General features: G+C 37.6%; 2 protein-coding genes across 3 annotated transcripts in view; one reads left to right on the top strand and one right to left on the bottom strand.

Annotated features, from left to right (window-relative positions):
• The window catches only part of SMIM14 (small integral membrane protein 14), a 54,747-nt gene extending 53,590 nt beyond the window's left edge, over nt 1–1,157 (bottom strand). For both annotated transcript variants that reach the window (XM_057371795.1, XM_057371797.1), the window contains exon 1: nt 1,006–1,157. The gene's annotated coding sequence lies outside the window, so the exon portion shown is untranslated. The remainder of the gene's footprint in view (nt 1–1,005) is intronic.
• The window catches only part of UBE2K (ubiquitin conjugating enzyme E2 K), a 39,758-nt gene continuing 19,915 nt past the window's right edge, over nt 204–20,046 (top strand). Inside the window, exons 1-2 of the mRNA XM_057371794.1 lie at nt 204–395; nt 17,806–17,899. Of these exons, the coding sequence (XP_057227777.1) occupies nt 333–395; nt 17,806–17,899 (157 nt within the window). The 5' untranslated portion in view covers nt 204–332. The remainder of the gene's footprint in view (nt 396–17,805; nt 17,900–20,046) is intronic.

Raw genomic sequence — 20,046 nt, 5'->3', positions numbered from 1 at the left:
ACGGGCGGGTGGGCGGCCAGCGGGGCGAACGCCTGCGCCTCCTCAGGTGGGCAGCGCACCCTTCCCCTGGGGTCAGCGGGGAGGAGGCGGCCGACAGCGCACACGCCGCACCCGCCCCATCAGCAGCCTCCAGCCGCGGCCCGCGGCCCGCAGCCCCCGGCCCCGCCGCCGCCCCGCCGCCGCTCCCTCGGCCCCTCCTGAGGAACGCCGGCGACCCTACCGCGCATGCTCGGCGCGGGCGCCATTTTGGTGGGGCCGGGAGTTTTCCAGCGGAGCGGCGGCGGAGCTCGCTGGGCCCGGCGCGGAGGGGGCGAGGGGTGCCCGCTGCTGAGATGGCTAACATCGCGGTGCAAAGGATCAAGCGGGAGTTCAAGGAGGTGCTGAAGAGCGAGGAGGTCAGAGCTTCTCCCCCCTCCCCCAGCGCGCCGGCGCCGCCACCCTTCCCCGTGTGAGCGTGGGCAGCGGGGGACGGTGCGGGCGCCCCGCCGGCCTTCGCGGGGACCCCGCTCCCCCCTCGGCTCCACCTCCCGGTGCTGGAGGTGGGCCCGTCCCACGGCCTTCGGGAGGGGAATGGCGATTCCCGGGCAGACGGGGCCCGCCGTTGGAAGGAGGAGGAGGGGGCCGCAGGAAGCACGGCGGTGGGGCCCGAGGAGGCCGGGCGAGCCGGCCCCCGGCGAGAGCTCCCGGCAGTCGGTGCTCGGGAGCGCCTCCAGGTCGGAGGCCGCGGGGCGGGTGGGGCCGGCCCGGCCTCCGCGGGGACCCCCGGCATGCGCCCTCCCGCGTCCGCYCGCGCGGCACCGGGAGGAATGGATGAGGCCAGTTGGGGAGCGTGAGGTGGGGGTACGTGATCCCACCCATCCCCTTCAGCTGACCCCTTTGGCTCGACTGTGCCAGAGGCTGCAGGGTACGGCTTTAATGTTTGGGTTTTTTTAACGGTTGCCATTAAACCCCCATTTAGCTTGCCTATATACAGAACTTCCTTTATCCCGCTGCAGGCTTACTCACCTTCAGATGGATGCTTTTAAAGCCTCACTCATTTCAGTCATGTTACCTCGTTTCTTGATGAGTATGTTCAGAGGTATGTGGTGGTCAGTAAGAGACGCTGGCTACTTTCAGGACAACAGTAAAAAAGTTCTGATCAGTTTGGGAGAATATATAACAGTGTTTGCAGGGTTGCATCAATACAGGTTTTGCTATGTCTGTGTCTGAGTTGGTGGACGTCAGCCAGATGGGTTTTAATGGTTGTGTCGTCATTGTCGTCCTACTTGGGATGATGTTGCAGGTTAGATGCCTGTGAAATATTAATGTGAATATGTAACTCTTAAAGGTGGTGTTTTAGAAATCTGGACGTATTCACAGAGGAAAATTGAGAGGATAATTTTTGAAAGATGCTAATAGCTTGAGCAAAACACCTTTAGGGTAGCAGTAGCTGATATAGTTTTAAATTGTCTGCTATCACCATGGTTGCTATGCAGCTTGAACTAGCCCCTAGAAGAATGTAAGGCCCTTGTTTAACAGCTGCCTTTAAAGCTCAAGCTGATTTTGCCGAGCTATTTCACAGCAAATACAAAATTGCGTGTAGAGCGAGAGAAATTTCTAGGTGGATACCTTTGTATCAAAACTAGCAAATGTAGACCTCGTACCCTATATAACCAGCTGATACTGTGGAAACAAAGAAGTCTATTTGCAAGCCTTTCTAAAGGCCTCAAAACCCTTTCTTTTTGTTTTGTGTAGAAAAAATTAAAACCCTTGTTTTGGGGGAGCTCCATGGTGAATTTTCTTACTATAAAGATTGGATCCAGTGTGCACATTTTTGATTGTTTCTGTTTGTTTAGTCTCTACAGAGCTCAATTACAGAATTTTGGAAATAGTTACTGTTATAAAATAGCCTTTAAGCTCCTTAAAGCTAGCTAGGAAAAAGGTTATAATTCTTATAAAACTCAGTTGATGGGATTTCAAAATTATAGTACAGAAGACTCTTGATATTTTTTTTTCTTCTGCCATTAGCAAGCTACATGAGTGCCATACTGATATAGCAGTATGTATAAAATTGCYGTTTACAGGCTATACTAACTCCCCTGTCTTGAATGCAAATTTTCAGTGTTACTCAATGGCTATCAAAGTTGCAAGCAAAGTTTTTTTGTGAATGTTTGTACTTTCTAGGGCAGTCAAACTATGGTGTCAGTATCRCTGAGTGTGAAAACATATGGAGTGGGATGATGAATGAAGATCCAACTAAATACTATAAATCACAAAAGAAAAAGAATAGTTTTCTTATTATGTACTAAAATTATTATTAAATCTGATTTATMTAAAAATAAATAAATCTTTTTAATGAATAGTGATGCTAAATTTGTTGTTTAAATGTTTAAGTCCCTCTCTGAAGGCAAACTGGCTCATGTTATCTGTTCTTAAATTATTCTTGATTTAATGATTTGAAATACTTGAAGAGCCGCTCCCCTGTTTCCTTGYAGATGTAGTAGGAGAATAAAAGCTTGAGAAATGGGGTAGGCACACAGGAGGAAAAATGTATAGAAAGTTTATTCTCTATCTTCTTCCAGTGCTCACCTTTATGCTTGAATAGAGTGGTGGAACCACAAATGGTTTTAAAAGGGAGCAGCTGGATGGTAGTTAATTCTTTCTGCATTTGAAGTATGTATCGGAAGSACTAAATTCCAAATGAAGAAAGAATTCTGAAAAGTGTGGTTTTCCTTGCTATGGATAAGGATCTATGAATCTTTGCTACTCTTAGGACTAAATATATTTCTATATTACTTAGCACTTTCTGTTTCCTTGACTTAACTGTAATTTCTGGGAAATAACTAAGATGTGAAATGCTACCATGCTCTCTGGTTTGCAGATAAGAAACGAAGGATCTTTCATTTTTTTAAGTTGAGTCTGGGACTTGAGTGTTTTGTAGAAGTATTTAAAGAGTTTCCACACTTAAGCAAGAGAAAAGTSTACTTCTGCTCTACTTGCTTTATTATTTCTAGTTTTGTTATAAACATGACTAAGAAGTAGAGTATTGTTTATTTAAGAGGGATACTTGTAACTTTGCATCTCTTTAATWTTTGAAATAAATAGATAAAACTAAAGTTTCTTTGTCAGGAGTGCTCTAAAACACTTTTTACTTTYGTGTGTGGAGGAAGCTTTACAATTCTAAAGTAGGTGAGGTACTGTGCATCTGTAACAAAGATGAAGTTGTTAAGTTAGTCTAGGTAGTAACTTGGACTGGTTAAATAAGTGTAAGCAAGGGATCAGATGTTCCACTTTCTCTTTTTCTTATTCTGTCATTTCATTAATCTGTTATCTTGTTGGTTTTATGGGCTGAAATTCTAAAGCTACAAAACGTATTCTGAACAAAAATATGAAGCTGCAGCATGATGAAGAAACTAATAAATAACTGGAAGGAGAATACTATTCTGCTTTTATTAAGTAGGAAAAAGTTTCAATGAACTTATTTTAAAACTAACTTACTGGAGTGCTGCAGTGGGTAGCCAAATCTTACCTCTTCTCTGTTTTTAAGCAGCTATCTTATGAGAGGGAAAACTTGTCAGGCATTTAAYAATGAATAGAAACACATTGAAAGATCTTGTGGTCACTTAGACTGATGCTGACATGTATTGCAATTGATCAAGTATGTTAAATATTATGTRTGGCTTATTTTTGTATTGTAATAAAGCATCAGTTTTATGGTTTAAAGAAATTATTCTATGCTAGCATTGAAGGATTCGATGCTTCATTGGCCATCTACTTTATCGTATGGAAATAAAAGGTGTTTCCTAATTGAAACCTTTTGTAGTGAAAACTCGAATCTGATACTGAAGGTAACATATTGGGAAGCATAGCTTCCTTCTASTAAGAAGAGAATTGCTGGTATTTCTACCATAAAGTGTTCTTCTTTTATAAATATGAAGAGACATTTATGGAAGGTTAACCCTGGTAAAGCTGAGAGTAAATTAAAGTTAGCTGCAGTTATGGAATATGAGTATCTTTGTGAACAGATATCTGAAGAAGCAGTTGAAATTTGTAACTTGCTTGAATCCAAAACAACGTTCAAGCGAAGATAGTAGGTTAATAACAAAAACTTGAAGTACTTAGTTTCCAAGAAGGAAGTGAGTGTTCGTTTTGGAGTCTGCTCTGTGTTTCAGTGATTTCCAGGAGAAAGAAAAGGGAAAAGTAACTAGTCTGTCCTACCTTATCCCTTCTTAGGCTTGTAAAGACGTAGTGAGTAGCTTTGGTGTTGGCTTTTATCATTGCCTATAGTGGTCTTAAGATTTATGTCAGTATATAATAAGGTACTAAGTAACATTTCTGAAATTTCTTGCTCTTTGGAAAAGCCATAGGTGTTTAATCTTAAGGCTCAAAAAAACTTCATTGCCTTAGTTTGTTTAAACGTGGGCAGTCTTTGGTGCTAGATACTGAATTCACTAATATGGAAAATTTTAGTTTTAATTGTGCTTTAGTGTTAGTAGGATTCTTCTTTTTCTTCCTATTTATCATGTAGAATCAGTGCAGGTGTATATATGAATGAGATGTCTTCTGTTTCGATTCCTGAATCGACAACATACTCTTCTTTAAGAGTATCCGTGTTATGCTGATACACGTGCTTAACTTTTGAATTGTAAGAATAGCCACATTGAAGTCAGTAGAGATTTAGTGAATACAGTAGGATTGTTGCCATTGTTTAATCCCARTGGGCAGCTAAGTATTGTGCAGCTGCTTAGTCAGATGCCCCGCTCCCCGCAATGGGCTTGGAGGAATTGGAAAAAGGYAAAATCCATRTGTTGAGATTTGCAGTTTAATAACTGAAATAAAGTATTTTAATAATAATAATGAAAAGGGAGATTACAAAAAGAGAGGAAYGAAGCCAGAGAAAGACAAGGGATGCATAGTGCAATTGCTCACCACGTGTTCACCTGTTCTCAGCCCATCCCTGAGCAGCGATTAGTGGCTCCCAGTCAATCCCCCCAGTTTCTATRCTGACCATGGCACTCTGTGGTGAGGAGTATCCCTTTGGCCAGTTGGAGTCAGCTGTCCTGGCCATGCTGCCTCCTGCTTCCTGTGCATGTGCTTGCTGGCAGAGCACGGGAAACTGAAAAGTCCTTGACTTAGTGTAAGCAGTACCCAGCAACATCAATGTGTTATCAACATTATTCTCAGACTAAATCCATAACTCAACCCTGTACCACCTGCTAGGAAAAACATTCATTCTGTGCCAGCCAAAACAAGAACAACTTTGTGTGAATTAAGGTAGAATGTGCTTAGTTGATAAAAAAGGTGTAAACATCAGAACATTTAAACTATCATTACTATATAGGTACCAGTATAATATTTATACTGGTATAAATATAAAATAATYATAACATATTAATTTATAATATAATTCTCTCCTCAGTCTCTCAGAAGGCTTTYGTAAGGTTGAAAACGTGTGTGTGGGGGGGTGTCAACCCACTGAAGCTTGGGGCTATGCAAAAAGGGGTCTTAGGATGATGGAGAGATGAATATCCTGGCAGAAACCTTTTGAAGCTCAACTGAGGCAGGTACTACTATGTCCTGAACCTGGGAGGAAGTAACTCTGTGTGTCCATACGTACAGTCTGGGGACTGACTGGAAACAAAGCAGTCTAGCAGGAAAAGAACTTCATGACCTAATGAAGAGAAAATTGAACATGGTAATGGCAAAGAAGTCCAGCCACATACTGGGTTGCATTAGYAAGAATGTAGTCAGTGGGTTGTGAGAAGTGATTCTTCACCTCTGTTCTCTGCTTATGAGATCATGTGTGGTGTTCTGTGTCCATATATATGCTGCAGTGAGCTCAGAAGAACACCAGCAGGGTGGTAAAGGGACTGGAGCACAAGATGTGTGAGAAGAAGGTGAAAGAGTTGATGTTTTTGAGGGAACTATTTAAAGGGACATCTTCCTGTTACTGATAAATACCTTCTTGGGAAGAGCCAAGCTTGTCTCAAGTGCRTGGGAATATGATGAGAGGTGACAGACACAAGCTGGGACATGGGAAATTCTGACTTCACACTGGGGGGAAAAGGTCACAGTGATAGCAGTCAGACATTTAAGCAGCATGACCAGCAAGATTGCAGAATCTCTGGCCTTGGAGGTGTTCAAAACTCAAAAAATTCTTGAACAGCCTGCTCATATTGGACATGCTTTGAGCAGAAGGTAGGGACCAGAACTCACCCAGGTGTCTCTGCCTACATCATTACAGAATCTCTAGTATAAGTTTGGTTTTTAAAACTGTTTTGTTTCTGTTWGTCCAAGAAAATAAATGAGGGTTCCAACTCTGCCACCCTATCTGGTAAAACCTTCCCCTGTAAAAAAACTGAAAAATTTTAAAGTAGACCATTTCTTTTTCATTTAAAAGTTTTCACAGTTATAGGACAATAATGAATCCTTTTCAAATTGGAGGCTGGGTTTTTCTGGTAGATGCAAAGCTTTAAGGGTTTTAATGTTGAACAAGTTCTTGTTTGGAACCCTGAAGGCAGAACAAATACAAGATTTGTCCTACTTCTTTAAGCTTCATTTCTCTGAAATATGAAGATCATCTTAACTTTAAAATAGTTGTTTGTGAGGTCCTTTGTGCATTGCCAAAAATAGTTTTGTTTACTGTGTTTTTCAAGCCATGCCTATGGTTTTAGGCAAGACAAGATTTAGACCCGTTCCCTATAATTATGAAATGCCATTACTGTGCATCTTTGGTTTTCTCAGTTCTGTCTTTGGTGTGTTGGCTATTAGCTTGTAGTTTATACAGGAAAATAATAGAGGATGGTTCTGTAGGTCTTTGCTATCAAACRGATTTGTCTGTAAGCCACTTTATTTGGTAACTAAAACATAGTTGGCTCAAAACAAAATGCATTTACTAGGAATTGTTGAGAAAACTGTGTATTATTCTCACTTCTAGGATGATCGTCCAGAATTATTAGTTTATTAGTAGTTTAATGCCTCYTTGCCTGAACAATGTAGCTGTTTTTCAAGTTTAATGGATGTAATACCAATGCACTTTTAGGATCAGTATTATGTAGATACTAATCAGTACTAGTATTATGAATACTACTGAAATCTGATTTAAATTACAGCATACAATGTTAGTGGTCATTTGACCACACCTATGAGTTTGCCAAGTACTAGTAGTAAGAATACTTCTGTAGAGAAGGCAAGGGCTATTGCTTATTCCTGTGTTCAGTGAGTGACATTTTTTCATGTTAATGTGTATCCAGTTGAGTCCAGATTTCTTGTAAGTGGTCTACATATCAGTTGGTAGAAATCCTAAAGATTTTGGGGGTAAGTAGAAAACAGAAAAGGAAAAACTTAAGTCTCTGGTGGAGTCCAACTCATTTGGTTGGTTGTCTTCGGTAATGTCATGAAAACCTGAGGAAAGAGAGCAGTCCCTGGTTACAGGCGTGGAGTAGTCGATTTAGGATAAAGTCAGTTTAGGACAAGGGGATTGACTGTAGCTGATGATGGTACCCTCTGATCACAACTTTTYTTGGACCTAAAGCAATGCTAGAAATTAGCCAATCCTTTACTAATGCCAGTCTTCCATTCATTGTTCTGTGCTTGTTTCCAGGAGTTTGGCTTTAATAGGAAAGAAGTGTACGAGTCCTAAGGTTAGTTCACTTTACGTAGTATGAGATTTAAATAAAGTTAACATTTTATCATAATAAATTGGTCTAAGTATAAACTGCAGGAAAGTGCTGGTTAACAGTTCAATGGTCTTTACTTTGGATTAAGCTCGTGCAGGTACTTAGGGTAGTTCTTAAATTATTTACCTGTTAAATAGTTTCTAGCTTCCTAGATTTCATAATTCTAATAAGGGCTGTTGTCATGACTGTACTTCATCACTTTTATACTAATAATTACTGCTGGTATTAAATTGAGAAAATACTTTAGGTTAAGGTTTATCATTTAAATGCAGGTTATCTTTTTTGTCTTTGACAAGCTAAGTAAAACTGCTGCAATTTAGATTTCAAAAAAGGGATCAATTTAGTTCTTTCATGACAAAGAGTAGGAATTTTGGCAAATAATATTTTATATGGCACTCTAGGGATGTTGCATAGAATCGTAGAATATTCTGAGTTGGATGCAGTCCACTTTTGCACTCTTGATTTATCCAGCATTTTCCCTTGAGATTATATCAGTGTTAATATTTTTAATATTTGAATTGGAGCACTTGAATATACTTGCCATGAGTGTATCATAAAACAGTATCTGCATAATAAATAAAGCATCTGTGAGTAGCAAAAAGAACTTTGTTTGAGGATCAGATTTGTTACTGTTWATCTAGTATATTGCATCAGAATTGTGCTAAGGTCATGGATTGCTTCTKTCTATTCTTCAGTGTGTCTGCACGGGAGGGAGATACTGTGAATATTGGTGGCTATAGAAGAAGCTTCTTGCAGTGCTTATGCTTTATTGGACAGTGCAAAAGTCAATTCTGCAGTATAACTCCATTTTGGCAATGCCAATGTCAGAGAGATCTGGGCTTATCCCGTGTATCATTCTTCTGTTGGAATGCTAATAAGGGCTGTTCTGTTTATCTTCATCTGTTGTCACAAAACACACAGGAGACTAATTGGAGTTCATTATTTCATAAWTTTTATTCATTATTAACCAGTATGATCAACAGTTCATTGGGAAAGACTAATGAAAGACTATAAAGGCAGGTTTAAGGTAACATTAGCCTTCAGATTTTAAAACTTGTCTATAGAGTGTTTTAAGAAGGGAGGAAAAACCCCAAACCCACAAATACATTAGTCCATATTTTACTTAAACATGTATTTTAGGGTATTATTCAAGCTTAATATATAACACTTCTTATTTTTAGCTGAAAGGAAACTGTGAGAAAGTGGTTTTGGGTTTTGGCTTAGTTAGGATGTGTTAAAATACAGGAGACTATTTTGAAATAAGGTGGCGTATATGAATGGAAATCACAGTAGCTGTGTTGTATTTGCTCCTTTTCTGGAAGCTCTTAGAGCCTTCATGGTGTTTAGGTAAGCCTTTCCACTTTGGAATATGGGTGTCCATGTGGGAAGCTAGTACAGAAAAACTGTTCTGAGCTATTTTCGCAAGTTTTCAAGCTCTGAGACTGTGAGTGAATTAACATAACCAATTTTAAAAGAACTGAATYCTGTGATTCCTTTATATTTGGAATWGTTAACCACCCAAGTAGGGTAGATGTACAGAATTGACTGCGGAGTCTGCATCAGATGGTTTTGTAAGTTCATAAAACGACTAGTTCAAAATGGTTATTAAAGCACACTTTATCTGCAGGATATTTCAGTTATTCTACATCAAAAACAGAACCATGCATAAAAAGATAAGACTTTTCTTTTCCCCCTTGCTTTCCTGAAGGGAGCAGGAGTCCTTTGCACTGTGCCCACTCTGATGTAGAGTATTATAATGGGCTCAGATCAGGTTTAGGTAAATCCTGTGCATGATTTGTTCTTCGAGGTACTGTTYATATCTTGCGCAGCTCGACACGGCCTGTGCAGGGGCCCTTAGAGCAGTACAGGAGTGTTTATGTGCAGTTATGTGCACYCCTTTCATGGCACAGCTTTACCAATGTAACCACACTGTCCCTGAGTGAGACAAGCAGTGTTTGTGTAACTCCACTTAAGGCTTATGCCAGGAAAGCTGTGTCAGTTACACCTCTGGTCTCCCTGACTGATGCCATGTTTTTGTCAGAAATACTCTAGACAGACACTRGAGCTGAAGTTACGAAAATCTTTTAACTTGTCCTAAGACAGTTCCAGCAAGCAGTTGCACATTCTTCTTCCAGACTAATCTCTTCTTCCTGCTTTTRTGCTCCTTCTCTTACTTGGAGTGTTCATAGTTAATCAATTCAGGGATTGGGTTAAAAAGGAAAGAGCTGTCTTGATAATAYAGGTTTACTTCAGATGTTTGCAGCGCATTTCTGTGAATGCTTATGTGAAATCTTACCCTCTCCTTTATATTAATTCTACGATCAGAAGTAGGACCTTGGCCACTGCTAGAGTGGTTTAAGGTGCTGTGGAAGTACAGTCTCTTACATATTTTGGTAGAGTGATGTTTTAAGAGCTGAACATTAGCAGGAGTAGGTATTTACCTACCTTAAAATAAAAAAACATTTTACTAAAACTTCATGGTACTCCAGGTCTAACTCTTGCAAAATGAAGATGGTTATAATATTGGAGGTAGGAAAATATCCCTCAGTATTGTTCTTTTATATAAATATGTAATATAAAATTTTGATTGGTACAGTTTTAATCTCTTGATAATATTCTTTAATAAAAGGTTTTAACAAGATGGATTTAATACAYAAAATTGTGGTAAATATGAAAATTCTAGACTGTCTAACCATTAGTAATACAGAACTCACACAGCATTCATATTCATACCTCCTTAGATATATTGAAATACAAGTTACTTACAAGTAACATATTTTGATCAGTAAATAAAACAAATACATGCAAAAATAATGTTGCATACTTTTACTAGAACAGACATAACTCTAGAAAATATATGTTAATACAGTGGGATGAAATGGAATGTATTAGAACTTCCACGACTGAAATTGTTAATAGGTTCAAACAACATGGGAGCATTTTAAGAAAATTAATTTCTTGGTATTGACCCTTTCTTGTCTAGGAAAACTGCTCGTTTATGTGCTTTAGACTGAGATGTTTTCTCTCTTCTTGCTCTGCCCCAGACACTGGGGTTGTTTCACTACAGCATTGCCCWGTGCTTTGAAGGTCAGCAGGCGCTTGCTCTGAGAATGCAAATGTGATCTGCTGATCTCAGCTGGTAGCGTAGCATGTGTACTTCATAGCTGTATGGTAATTATGTGCAATTTCTGCTTCTCTTGGTAATAACAAGCTGAGGCTTTGGATATGCACTTGATTTTGGCCTTTAAGCTGGAGTCTGAATGAGTGTTTTGGAAGTATTGGACTATTCCCTCTTGCTTTGGTAGCTCTTTGAGGGRGTGACAGTGGGATTATGAAACTTCTTTTTTTTAAGTTGARTTTGCTGTTTTGCTGCAGGACAGTGCACTACACTTTGCTTCCTAGTTGAGTGATACCTCCTGCTTTTTCTATGTTTTTCCTTTTATTGCAAAAGAGTGAACTGAGTGGATGTGGTGTACATACTCTGACCTACTCTGGGATTGCAAGGGGATTAAGAAGAGAGAGTGGTAGATTGAAAAGAAGTAAAGCTGGAGAGATGAGAGGCTGGTATTGACTTCTTAGACAGCAGCTAAAGAGGTGAGMTTTTATTAGGAATCTTCCTGTCTGGCATATCAGTAATGAATGGAGAGCTGAACCATTTGGACTAGTTTGAGAATAGTACCTTAGCAAAAGAGCATATGAAAATAATAAAACAGTGATTGCAAACAAAATTCCTCTGAATATTTATCCACAGATTTGCAAAGAGTTGGTAAATAGGATAAGAGTGAACTTGGCTCTGTTTTTTAATTTATTTAAATAATTGTTTAATGGAGTAAACTGCTATTGAAATATTGGAGTCTTTTATTCAATAATGTTGACTCAGTACTTTTGGACTTTTGCAAAAACTGTTACAGATTTCATTGGGATAGTCAGGTGATCTTTTTCTGTAAGTCTGTTGAGACATGTTCATGCCGATTCTGCATAGAAGAGGACTGTTGTGGTAGAATATAAATTGGGTGGGAGGGTAAGAAGAGTTTATAAGGCACCAGTAACTTTATGTTATTAAACAGCTTAATTTTGTTAGCCTGGCTTCAGTCTAGGATGAAGAATTTCTTATTTAATTTGGCTTATTAAACATTGAACTTTTTAATATCAGTATAAAATGTTTGGATATTCAAAAGTACCTACTTCACATTTGTATGTCATGGTTTTAATAAAGAAGTAACTAAATTTTTCTTAGATTTTGTTCAGATTCAAAAGTGATTATTGCCAATTTACCGCATAGACAAACCAGTAATTTTGAAATCCTGTCTGAAAGATAAAGAAGTAATTTTATTTTGTTGTGATTGGGGAAACAATTAGTGATAGAAAACATTTTGTAGGTACATGCATGCCTGCCCTCCTTTACAAACTTTGTCCTTGGTTGAGAAAATTCCAGAGAAAGTTTTCAAGTTTATTCCTTCATCTTTGCTGAAATTTTTGCATGTAAATTCCTCAAGATTTTTGTCACTTTCTTAAAAYTCTATCTTAATGTGTGAGGGGCTAGTCCTAAAGCCATGAATGACTACAGAGTTTTAATACTTAGCTGCTTTTAGTGCAATTAAACTTGTTTAACTATTGGCATAATTTACCACATATGTGTGCCTTTTTACGTTTRTTTTTTTCTTGTTTAGTTTTGTTTTTTTATATGTATATGTATAAACATACACATACAGATTTGCTTGAGTTCTCTTCTGTAAAATAAAGTAAATTAATAAACGGTAATAGTACTTGATCAAATATAGAGTATGTTCCCCTTGAGATGGAAGAAAATCATTGTATAAGACCAGTAAAACCACAGACTTCAGGTCGTTAGTTKCTGTATGGAATAGTGGGGTTTTGTGATTTTGTTTGGTTTTATTTTGTTCTTGTTGGAGGTCTTTTGTTTGTTTTCCCCCATACATAATTCAGAAGTAGCCACWGGGTTTTAAATTCCAGATCTAATTCTGTTTAAGGTGGTTCTGTGTCCGTTGCTTTTTGGTTTTATATAATCCTATTTACCACCTAGGCCTTTATACCAAAACGTACTTGACAGGAATTTGCACATGCTGTCTGAATATGTAAAGAGAAGTAGACAGAACATGCAAATGATAATTCAGCTTGATACTAGTTTATTATTTTTAAACCAACATGCTGAATTTATTAATATTGCTARTAAACATGATCAATTTTTTTTAGTTAATAACCAATAACTAAAAACATCATATGTTTGCKAATGGAGGCAYTTACATTTCTGTAGAGTAATTTTATTACACAGGGTTCAAGTTCTAATGTGAAGATACTGTCATGGGCAGTGTAAGTAGAACTGGTTGGTTTCAGAAAAACCTCCCTCAGAACTTTTTCTGTATGTCAKCATCATCCAGTATTAAGTTTATAATGTTTGGTGGCCATGGCTTATGTGGAAATGTGAGGGATTTATTTGGGGTTTGGGTTTGTTTGAGGGTTKTTTTTTTTTTTTTTTTCTTCCACTCAAGAGGGTTCAACACGATGTCAAGACTGCTGGCCATGTAACTAAAGAAAAAATAACTAGAAACATCTTATTCCTGCATTTGCAGTTCATCCTACCAGTATCTGTCCATACATTACCAGCTCTGATAATAGACATTTTTATGTTTATTGCTTGAGATTGACTCTCTGGTAATCTCCTTATCAAAATAACTGAAGAATTTGAGGGCTTTTTTAGAAAGCATRAAAAATTCTGATGCACTGATAATTCCTATTTCTAAAAAAAGGAGTTTGCTCTACATCTGTCTTTATGAAGTAGATTTATCCCAGGATCAAATGTTGAATATATGATTTCTTTCTGCTTTTAATAAATCTAGTAAATACTACTTTGTTAGTGAGAAATAAAAATTTAGAAGAACAATGCAGTTTTTAATATTTTGTCTTAATGTGCTCCTGTGGTGTTAATATGTAATGGTTTTGTCTGTTTATCTTATTGAAAGGATAACTTTGCATTTTTAAGAGTACAAGGATTGAACTAGTGAAGAGGATAATAGGCCRTGAAGAAATGAAGGTTTTTTAAAGGGAGGTTGAAGAAGAGAGAAGGAAATGGTATGGAAGGCTCAGGAAAAAGGTTGGAATGACTGCAGAAAAGACAGGCCCTGGAATGATGGTCTCATTAAGGCCTGTACACTATAGTGACTAGAGAGAACAGAACAGCTTGTTGTATGCTGAGAGTAATGCTACAGGTTTCAGAGCTCTGTAAAATGATCTTAGTAGAAGTGAAAATGTGTGTGTTAAAGTCTYCACAGTGGCAGAACTTACTCTTCAAAGTTTCTGCTGGAGTGGATTGTGTGTTCTTTACAAGGAAGTTACTCAAATATAAAGCTAGATAGTATAATTCTGGATTTTTTTTTAAAGAGGAAGTGGGTGAATTGACAAATCAAAATATTGTTGATCATGGCTACTGTGATAAATGCAATTGAGTGTCCTGTCTTTGGAAGATGCTCACAGTTGATTGGATTGATTCGTTTGGGTTTCTTTTTAGCGATAAAGCTTTTGTAGTGAATAAAAGAGCATAATATGAATCTTCCCCAACTTGTCTGCATCATACTTTAAGTGTAATCTTTGTGCTGGGGTTTAGTTTCCACAAGGCAGAATAAAATTAAATAAGCATTACTATAGCAGTGCAGAAAGAATCTTAGCAGTTAAGTTAGTCTAAAAGACAGCAAATCCTTTGACTAGGCCCCACTGTGAAATAAAGGATGCATTTAAAAAAAAAGTCTATGCATAATTCATTTAGAATATCAAGGAAAAAAGAGGGAATGGCATCATGTATTGTGTAGTACGTTGCATCAATTTTCCTTTCTCTCTGTTTTGTGTTTTGCTTGTTTCTTGTTTGAGTTATTTGGTCAGTCTTGATCAAAATAATTTTCAGATATGATAATGCAATGTTAATGCATATGATAATGCAATGATAATGTTAGTGCTGGGCTTCTAGATTTCTATAAAAAGATTTTGCTGATGGATTTTTGGGCACTGTAKTGTTACAGAATTTAACTCTGAAACTGTGGAAGTACATGTTGCAAGTAATGGCATGGCTTGTATTTCAGGAATTGCTAGCCCAGTGATTTTGTCARTAATTGTTACTGAATCAACAGGAGATGAAGCTGTTTCAGAACTTGGTATGGATGTGTAATGAGGTCTTTGTAGAATTACTTCTGGAAAATCAGCTTGGGGTGTGAGRTCATGAGTTGATTCATGACTTTTGTGCTAAGATCATTGGTGTCAGAGAACTTTTGAAGACCACTGTTGTTGGTTAAGGTGGAGGACAGGAATTTATTCTGTTAGAACTGCCAAAATTAAGTAATTTTGTCCTACATGATCCTCATTAAAGGGAAATATTGTAGGAAAGCACTCCAGATTTAACTTGATTAATAATCACTTTGGTGCTCTTTCTCCAGGGATGAAGGATAGTCATGCTTGTCAAGGTCCAGCTGAGCTGAACCTTGAAAGTATCAGAATAACACAGAAAAATGGATCTTCAGCTGTGGAAAAAAAAAAAATTGGTATATGGAGGAGATGGTAGAATTTAAGCATAAATGCAAAATTAAATTAATCCCTGCTATGAACCAGTGCAATATGGCCTGCCATTTTTTCCTTAAGGCTCTGTGCAAAACAAATAWGTGCATGGAGATAGCTACAGCTATAGTAATAAAAGCAGTAGTTTCAAAGCAGGAAACCAGGATCACTGACTCTTTAAAGAAATGGATCTTTGTGATTGGGGGTGTTTGATTGCTTTTTAACAAATTTAGAGTGTTGGGAAGGATTTGTTGTGAAAAACAGTTAGTATGGTACTAATTGAAATTGAATATGAAGGGGAATATCCAGGCTGCTACAAGAGTGTGCTGGTCACTTAAGAGAAGTACRATGCTAAGTAGAAAATATAGCAAGCTGCAGCATGGATTTAACGTAAATAGTATCACTGAAATTCATTTGCTATTACTACAGTCCTCTAAATGAAAAGTTATTTGCGAAGAACAAGAGCTCCTGTGGTCAAAGTGAAGCTAGCTAGGTAATGTTGGCAGAGGGAGACCAGGAGAAGCTCAGCTGATGTTAGAGTGACTGCAGTACCTGCACAGGTAGTTTTGGTGACTCACCTGTACTGGTTATTTAAACCAGTGTGCTGCTTTGGGAATGAAGAGGCCATGCACAGGGGCAGTACCTCTGAGGAAGCAATGTCACTGGAGAGGACAAAATCTTCCACAGGAATCCTTGCTGGGACTCTTGTTCTGAGCCTTGTGTCATACTGCCATAAAAAAAGATAGACTTTCTTAGGTTATGCTGSTTGTGGTATATTTTCAGTGAGTGCAAGAGAGTGCTCAGGGCACAGATTCTGAAACATCATCTCAGAATTTGATTATGCAGGGCTGGTTAGGTGATCATGGGACATAGTAAAGAAAAAGTATGGTGAGGTTAGAATTTCAGCTTGTTAGAGCAAAATTAAGGCTGAAAAATCAGTATAAATGCCATATATTTTACAAGGGGAATAAATACTGGATGCATAAAAAACTTGTTGAAGCTGGGAAACAATGCTGTCACAAGTGTGCATGAATAGATTGTAACTTTAYGTAGTTGTACTTCAGAAAGCTTTTAAAAATTGTGTTGGAACAAGCTGCCAGTTGGAAGCGTGAGAGCAAAAAAATTAAAAGGGTTGTTGGAAAGCTTGCAAGGTACGTCATGAAGGATTAAGTTTCAGTAAAGAGAGGGAGCTTTTTACAGTGCCTGGCTGTGTGGAGAGCTTCAGGTGCTCTCCACATTTGTGTGGGTTGAAGGGATTTCAGGTTCTAAAGACAAACGTATTTAACTACAGATGTTGAAAGCTCCCAGTTTGCCATTGGATTGATTTAGTTTATTAGTGTTTTTACATGGTGAAACTTATACCTAATCTTTGATTTTTCTTATATCTGAGCATCTCTGGTGAGAAGAGCACTCTTTTTTGGGGGGGGACTGATTCTATAGAACACTTGCAGGAAAGAAAAAGAGGTAATTTCTCAACTGTTGTCCAGTGAATTATGTGTCCTTAGTAGTTCACATCAGTGATAGATTCAAGAACCAGTTGATGGCACCCATCACCTTTATATGGCTAAACTCTTCTCTAATAGCTGTCAGCAACCAGGTTGACTCTAAGAGTGAAAAGAAGCASAGATGCATAGAACTAGTTGGAACAATTCTTAAAGATCTGCAAAGATGCTAAGAGTTAATGAAAAAAAATAACACAGGATTCAGGAAATCTGTATTGCAGTCAGTGAGCACAGTATGCAGAAGTAGCAGAATGGAAAAATTACCTGACTAAAATCGTGGTGGTGCATCTTTCTAAAAGGAGATTTGTCTTTGCAACCCCTCAGTAAAAGYTGCTGGCTGGAAGATTTGTATGAGTTTCAGTGATACTGCTCTCTGGACTTAGAAAGCAAATTCAGTGGAATGAGTAGCTCTGGCTGAACACTTTTGAGAATCTGTTTCTGGAAAACATATGTTTTCTTCAGTATTGACATAGAGTGTTTTTATTTTGTAGGGAAGTTTATATGGGGTGTGAAAATGCTGAGGAGGTGACAATGAAATTCAAGTGTATAAGTAAATTGTATCTTATGCCTAAATATTAAAGATATAGATGATCTTAAGACTACAATATTCTGTTTAGATCATTGTAATGTTAAAAATACCATTCAATTTGGGGAAGTCTTTCTGTATTCCATTGAAACTGACAAACATGTCTATTTTTAAATAAATTGGTCTAAATATGAAAAGAATGTATAATTTGGTCAATTTAATTTTATAGTTTAAGATATGTAGAATTAATAGCTGATTTGAAAGATCATTGTCATTTTAAAATATAGCCAACTTAAAGATATAATTTTAGATATATTGGATTGCTTTGCATATCCTAGTGATAGTATAAATACTATCATTGAAATTTCTAATGCTTCATAAGTAGCCTATTTTTAATGAAGTAAAATTTCAACTGGAAGATTTCTATAAACTTTAGATTACTGTATTTTTAAATGTTTACTTAAAGTACTGTTCTAAAAATTTAAAATAGTATATTTTGGGGGAAATCTGTATGTCAAATGCTTACTTATGATTCTTTGTTTCTCTGTTTATTTTTAAGACGAGCAAAAATCAAATTAAAGTAGATCTTGTAGATGAGAATTTTACAGAATTAAGAGGAGAAATAGCAGGACCTCCGGACACACCATATGAAGGCAAGTAAAGTTTTTGTGTATGCAATCATTTTACACTTCAAGTCATGTGTCTTGAGATGCTTTGTTTATAAAAATAATTTGCAACATAAAATGTAGAGGTACATGTTTTAAAATAGGCTGGTTTTTTTAAGCTTAAAATCTGTATTAAAAAAAAATTCAGTTCAGCTTCTGTGTTGCCTGAAGAGAGTAGGACAGACTATCCCATATCAAAGGTTAATTTACAAGTACAAGCTGTGTAGTTTAATTGGTATAATTCTGACTTGTACTAGTTTGTTTACTGTCTCAGTAGTTTCAACTCCTTAACCACTGAGCATCAAAAAATTGAGTTTCGGACTGTACATGTATTTCTGTGATCTAAACTGGACATCATTCATAAATGTTACATTTTTTCTATCTCAAACAGAGATGCCATTGCAAGTTAAAGTTGGGATTAATCTTGGACATYCATGTGTCCCAATACTTAATTTATACTGAAGTGAGGGTCTCTGTAGTGGAACTTCATATCTTTAGCTCTCTTCAAAAGGATACCTTATTGACTTCCTAGTTTATTAAAGCTGGTATCGGTAATTATGCATCTCTTACAGTCTGGTAAAAGCAGTGTAACTTCCATGAAGAGGCTTTGGCAGTGGCTAATATAGCATGCTTCTTCAGACATACAAAATTGCTCAGTAGTGCTGGTACTTGTAAACATTGTGTATARTATATATGGAACTGGCAGACACACCTATTTAAAGTTCTTTCATGATAAGTAAGGACTTTTAATTTATTTTTAAATTTTTTTGATAGCTTTTAAATGCTTTACTCAAATTTTCCATGCCAGGGATCTACTTTGATTTGAACTTGAACTTCAATAAAAAAGTATCAAGGAGAGTTACAGGCAAATAACTTGTTTTCTTGGAATATAAGCAATTTTACAAGTTTTTCGGTTGCTCTAGTTGSTCTGTGCCTTTGAGCTAAGAGTAGGACTTTGGTATTACCCTGAGACTGGATACATGCCATTCAATATTTTGAAAAATAAATTCTTATCAGGTGAGGAAAATATCTGATGATTGTTTTGTAGGTTAAGTATATGCACTTGAAAGAATTAATGGCTGCTAATGAAAATGTGGTTGTCACATCTTCCCTAAAGGAGGACATTCCTTGTTATTTGCTTTTCTGGGCCAGAAGCTGGTGCAGCAGCATAGGACTTGAGAGCAGGGAAGGTTTCGCCTCCTCTGCCATTGCGGCTCAGGACAGAAAAGGAATTAGGAAATAGGCTAACAGAGATTGACATGGAAGAATATTGGGCAGGGGTAGAAGATGTCAGAAACTGAGGAGAARGGAAATTAGTCTCGAAGGTAGAAAGTAGAAAAGTAGAGTCATCTGTAATGATAGAGGTGCTGCCCTGCAGGACTTGATTTGCAGAATTCCTTAGCAGTCCAATAAATAATGGTGGTTTTCCCCTCTCCCTCCCTTCCCCTTAGTGTCTCTATCTTCACCTCATCATCTGTTGATGTATAGCTGATAGAAGATAATGTCTGGAAACAATTTCTTCTGGTTGTAATATGTGCCTTCACTTTAAAAGGAGAACTACACTGTTCACCTAAGATACTGAGTTGTGCTGGTCATCTAACTGGAAGTAAATAATTCTATTTAGAATTTAGTGTAATTATTGTTTTGCAATAGTATAGTTCATGTTGTAAATCCAAGACAGTATTGCAACAACTCAACATCTGTATATAAGCAATTGGATACTAGGAAATGTCTGGTGGTAGAAGGGTTTTGGTTTTGGTGTTTTTCGTGTTAGTTTTCCATCCAGAGAGAATGAAACCTCCTTGGGTGAGTTGGTTTGTCAGAGCTTGCAAATTTTTTTTTCCTCTCCAGGTCACTATTACCTCGGCTTGTAAAATGGGCCTTTTTTGGAAAACTTACTGAGAGTTTTTSAAACTAAAGATGTATTCATGTGTCATAAAAGTGTTCATGGAGAGGGTAAAAAAAGATTTAAATGCCTATCTGCAGAACTTGGTTCTGTGTGATGCTGGATGATTCAGGTAGACAAGAGTTTCAAAAGCTGAGCACTGTCTACTCACATATTGAGCATATCCTGCTAGTGAAAAGCAGCAATATGTTTAGTGGAGCATTTATTGATGTGAAATACGTGCATACTT

Source organism: Malurus melanocephalus, unplaced genomic scaffold, assembly GCF_030028575.1.
Source record: "Malurus melanocephalus ecotype Western Australia unplaced genomic scaffold, MMel_1.1 scaffold_157, whole genome shotgun sequence".
Lineage (NCBI taxonomy): Eukaryota > Metazoa > Chordata > Aves > Passeriformes > Maluridae > Malurus > Malurus melanocephalus.
This window is presented reverse-complemented; position numbering and strand designations above follow the sequence as displayed.